This window comes from Pygoscelis adeliae, unplaced genomic scaffold (genome assembly GCF_000699105.1).
Source record: "Pygoscelis adeliae isolate BGI_AS28 unplaced genomic scaffold, ASM69910v1 Scaffold32, whole genome shotgun sequence".
Lineage (NCBI taxonomy): Eukaryota > Metazoa > Chordata > Aves > Sphenisciformes > Spheniscidae > Pygoscelis > Pygoscelis adeliae.
The window spans coordinates 1,174,501-1,180,020 of record NW_008824368.1 but is presented as its reverse complement, the minus strand read 5'-3'; the positions used below and the strand labels follow the sequence as shown (position 1 = coordinate 1,180,020).

Genomic DNA, 5,520 nt, shown 5'->3' with positions numbered 1-5,520 from the left:
GGGGCCTACAAGAAAGCTGGAGAGGGACTTCTTACAAGGGCATGTAAAAAGGATCCTATCACCCCATGTAGTGACAGGACAAGGGGTAATGGCTTTAAACTGAAAGAGGGTAGATTGAGATTAGATGTAAGGAAGAAATTCTTCACTGTGGGAGTGCTGAGGCACTGGAACAGGTTGCTCAGAGAAGTTGTGGATGCCCCATCCCTGGAAGTGTTCAAGGCCAGGTTGGATGGGGCTTTGAGCAACCTGGTCTAATGGAAGGTGTCCCTGCCCATGGCAGGGGGGTTGGAACTAGATGATCTTTAAGGTCCCTTCCAACCCAAACCATTCTAGGATTCTATGATATTGCAGAGATGCTCATGTAGCAAAACTATAAATGGGCAGTGCCTAAGTTTTCCCAACTCAATGGTTTATGAACTACATTTCCATTTCAAAATGGTACCACATATGAACTACTATCCTGACATGTTAGGTGAAACCAAACAAATGAGAAAAGAAAGGTAGAAAGAAGGCCTGAAGTAGTAACTTCAGCTATAGAATATTCTAGTATAAACTAGATGATGATCTAGTATTAACTATATGATAGAATATAGTCAGCCATTTGACTGAGCTTTCAACTTCCATTTGCTTCTTCTCACACAGTTTGCAGATAAATATTAGAATGATTAGCATAATGAAAATGTTCACTGATATGGGTTTATCTGCAACTAAACCAAACCAAAAAAATCTTCTAATCATCCTTTTGTCTGTTTAAAATGAAATATGCTGTGTACCATAAGCTCTGATACTTGCTATTTGTTTATGGCCTCTGATAAGAAGCCCTCTTATTCCATTTCCCTGATTTAGAATTGACCCAAAGCCAACATTATCAAAAATAAATATGTTCACATCACAACTTATAGTCTGCAGAAATCAGTAATAAGTTCATTTTCTTTCGGGGCTGTTAAAGCTTACCTGAAACTGCAACATTTCTAGACGTTTGTCAGTGAATTCAAAGAGAGCCAAAGTGGTCTTCATCATATACAGTGAATTTACCATGAAGGTTGCCATATCAGCTGTGCCCAAATTACTAGCAGACATAGTACACATCTGTAACAACGGATCTAGCACACAAGACAGAACCTAAAATAGCAAACACACAGAAAAGAGGAAGGGGAGGTGGGAAATCATGTCACACGAGGCTTCTAAGCTCATTCTGTCTCTATCACGTATTTATTCTGCAAAGCAGAATAAAGAGAAATGAGAGTTTCCAACTGCGAAAGCAGTTTTCTACTGGATTTGTCAGCAGGTGATCAGCTACCATAGTGATGGGAAAAGTATAAAAACCTGAGAAGAACAGATTCCAACCTAGCAGGAGGAAGAGTAACCCAGATAAGAAAATTGGTAATTGTGCAATCTTGAGGGTGTATTTACTTAATGGAGTAGTAATTGGATAACAGAATTTAGATACTGCATTAAGAATAGCACTCCATATTGTACTGTAATTATCCACTTTGTTAGTCACCCTCTTATTCACATTACAAACTTGGGTTTGGTAGAAAGCTCCAAAATGGGACCAGACAGAAAGATTAATGTTTCACCCATCTTTTGTGTACTGAGACTAACTTACACATACTTCTTTTTTTCCCCTCCTCTTCAAAGCAGTCAAACATTCTTATACCTGCACAAAGTCAGCTTGACGGGCATCCAGTGGAACAACAGATGAGTCGTGAGATGCCAGAACCTCCCGTAGCAAGTTAAGTGTCTGATTTAGTGCAGAGCTTGGGCCAAGATCAGGAGGTGGGAGTTCAACCTGAAGAACAAGATTATCTGTTTGTTGGGGGGTTTTTTTATTTCATTACAGCAAACACCATCCAATCTGTTAGCACAAATGCAATCAGCTAATAATAAAATTACATGTAGCCATGCAGAGAAGAACTTTAATTTGACACTGGACAAATCTAGCACGTTTCAGACAATAATTGCCTGCAACTTTCAGCATAACCATCTCACCCAGTGACAAACAAGCAAGACTGAATTTCTCCTTTCATTTAGATGCCTATTTTATAATCTAGAGAAACCCAAACACTACCGGTTTTGGTAATAAAAAAAACCCCACGTTTGCTAGATTAGGTGCCAAAGAATAGCCACATTGTTGGCACCACTGAGTTCACTTTGAGCAGGACCTCCTGTAAACACTCCAGAACCTAGTGCAGACAGAGCTCTGGGATATTAGGGCCATACTGCAGCAGCTGAATGAAGTCATCTTCTTGACAAGGCTGCAGAGCCCCTGTCATGCTGAGTATGAGAGCTAGCAAGTGTGTACCTTAAATTACCAGTACACAAATGAACTGTGCACTAACTCACTCAAGTACACCTACATAAACTGCAATGATACTGCAAGAACTGGAATGCAGGCCTACCTCAAACATGAGAAGTAGGAATTGCAGATGTTTAAAAAACAGAAAGAAGAGAAGTTTGTAAATCTTAGAGAAAAAACACACTTTGTGAGTCAAATTATGAAAAGTTGGAGCACCTGAAATGGACTGAAATTCTATGCTATTTTTAACACAGGCTTTAGCCCTTCTTTGTAACAGGCAAATACTCATTAAACACTTCATAAATTGTTTATATAATGTAAAACTTAGCATATCTCTTTTTCCCAACACACATTTCTCAGGCTCCACTCCAAATGTCGTTGCATCTTCTTGTCTTCAATGCTGCCTCAAACTGGCTCCCTGCTGCCTCCAGTCCCTTACTACAACCCAGGCTGCTGACCTCGTTTCCTTCTGCCAACAATCCGCTTCCCACCTTCCTGTCTCCTGCCTATCCAAGGGTAAATACAGATCTGGCTGGATCACGTGGGAGTAAGGAGACCCCCAGCAACACAGAATAAGCTAACATTTCAAGGCATAACCTCTTTCCAGGAGGATGTAGGCAGAACTAAGTTTGGCCAGGACTGGCCTGTGCGTCTCACTCAAGGTGTTTGAGCGCAGCAGAGCAAGGCAGTATGCACTTCTGCAACGCTCTTAAGAGACTCCAACTCAACAAGAAAAGAAGGCAGCTTTGGACAGACCCCCCAGGCCACAGGCAACATGTTCCATACCTTCCCAAATGAGAACTACTGATTAATAGCACAACAACATGGATGTCTGAGTCTTCAAGGAAGAAAAAAAAGAAAAAAAAAAAATCAAAGGGGCAGAGGCTGATGGCCAAAGAAACGAAGGAGGAGAGCATAACTGGCATTTTCAGAGTGGAGCATTACAGAGCCTTCTGGCAATGAATCTGTACCTAATGAACACACCACCAAAGAAGAAACAACTCTCTCTCTTTGGAACCAGGCGCAGTTTTCACCCTTTGTGTGTTTCGAAACATTTGAGATACCATACATGTCCCCACACTGTTACTAAGACAGATCAAACAAAAATGTTTTTGCATCCTTCTGAATACGAAGTGTTCCTCTGTTCTCACTTTCCAAGAGATAGTATACTGAATTTGAGGAACTAATGGAAAACTAAATCTAATAGGTTCAGAGAACAGTTGTTGTTCAGCCTAAGCAGTCTTGAAAGCATAAAACAAATATTCTAGCAATGAAGTAACAGTAATTCAGAAAGAGGCACTTATTCAGTGCTGATTAGTAGTAAAGTTTCCTGAAATTTACAGCACTGAGTGACTTTCTTCTTGTTTATTCTTGTTATTATTAGGGGTATTGATTGTGCCCTGAACACACTGTTCTCAGACCTGAACTGGACCGTGTTCAGGGATATTTTGGCATTAATTTGAGACTAGAGTTTGATAGAGTTTTCACTTCCAACACACACACACATCATGGCAATGGTAATTTCAGGCTTCTGTGCACAGAATTTTTGTCTCCTGAAGTAACTGATGGTCAGAAGTTTCCAAATTAGCTTAATCTTTCATTTAACCTGTTCTTTTAAAGTCCACTGTCTTCCAGATGGGAGCAAGGAACAACATTATGGAAGAAGAAAATATGACAAGGAAAAAAGGTTTAGATCATTAGATTCTATTGGGGTTAGCTTGAAATTCCTGACTACTGCAGTAGAGGCAGAATTATCAGTAAGTGGAAGGAAAATTAAAGCAGTGCTATATTAATTTTGAAAATTCTAACTTTTTGCACATGAATATAGATTGGGGATTTTTTCAGAGTTAAAAAGGGAAATTTAAAAACAGACATATCTAATTTATAGAGGAACCTACCGACTTCAATTTATGAGAGCTAAATCACTATTCTAATAAAAAAAATTGATGTCCTGAATGTTTTATGTGCACTAAAAGATTATTATAATTGATCTTATTTCCAGAAAAATATATTTGAAATGCATGCTGAATTCTACTTTTGAAGTACCTGCTTCAGATGCAAGCCAGACAGGAGCTAACTAAAAAAAAAAATTATCAGAGAACTTTTGTAGCAGCTAGTTCTACAGCATTAAAACATACTCTAACACAGTATTAAGTGTCTAATCAGTTATAACCAGCAGTTCAGTCATGCAGAAATGAGGCCAACCAGCTGTTCAGCCTTTCAAAGAAAACAGGAAGAAATTCCCAAATTTTAAAATCCGATATACAAAACTGAAATGAATTCTCCTAAAATTACAATGGACACTAGAAGTCGTACATAAGGTGTAGTATAAAAGGTTGTATCTTCATTTGAAGTTCTGCGTATCAATCAGTGGGGAATAGTTACTAAGCCAGTAATCTTCCTCCAAATATACAAAACAGAGCAGACTTCTCTGTCTATGAGAGCAAGTAGCTCAAAGGATGTCTTGAAGGATTTAACAAACAGCAAAGGAGAATACAGGAAAAAGAAAAGGCAGTATCAACAATCAAGAAAAGTGTGCATGTATGTTAATTGTTTCCCTTTCTCATTTACAGAGAAGGTTAAATGGAAAAAAAAAAATATGTGCAATTTTTGTTCCTATTAAATACAGTTAATTTTATTAAGGACTGGAGCAGATATTAAGGAGAGCAGCTTTGTTAGAAGCTCATACGTGCAGCTGCAAATACTGAAAATACTGTATAGGCAAGCAATTGAAACTATTTATATACTATCCTACTTGGACGTTAGAAAGTTAACAGTACAGAAAGACATGGACATACTGGAGCGAGTCGAGCAAAGGGTCACAAAGTTCATCAAGGGACTAGAGTATCTCCAGCACAAGGAGAGGTTGTGTCCAGCCCGGAGAAGAGAAGGCTCGGAGGGGATGTTATCAATGTGTATAAATACCTTATGGGAGGGATAAAGAAGAGGGAAACAAACTCTTCTCAATGGTGTCCAGTGACAGGTCGAGGCAATGGGCACAGGTTGAAACACAGGAAAACAATTTTCTACTGTGAGGTTGGTCAAATACTGGAGACAGTTGCACAGTGAGGTTGTGGAGTGTCCATACTTGGAGACATTAAAAACTCAACTGGAACTGGTCCTGGGCAACCTGCTCTAATTGACACTCTTTGAGCAAGATGGTTGGACTAGATGATCTCTAGAGCTCCGTGCTGCACTCACCCATTCTGCAATTCTCTGAT

The 5,520-nt window shown here is 39.2% G+C and overlaps 1 protein-coding gene across 1 annotated transcript in view; it reads right to left on the bottom strand.

Annotated features, from left to right (window-relative positions):
• The window catches only part of COG6 (component of oligomeric golgi complex 6), a 61,624-nt gene that overhangs the window by 14,476 nt on the left and 41,628 nt on the right, over positions 1-5,520 (bottom strand). Inside the window, exons 14-15 of the mRNA XM_009319932.1 lie at positions 1,661-1,792; positions 955-1,122 (exon numbers count right to left, since the gene is read on the bottom strand). Coding sequence (XP_009318207.1) covers positions 955-1,122; positions 1,661-1,792 — 300 coding nt within the window. The remainder of the gene's footprint in view (positions 1-954; positions 1,123-1,660; positions 1,793-5,520) is intronic.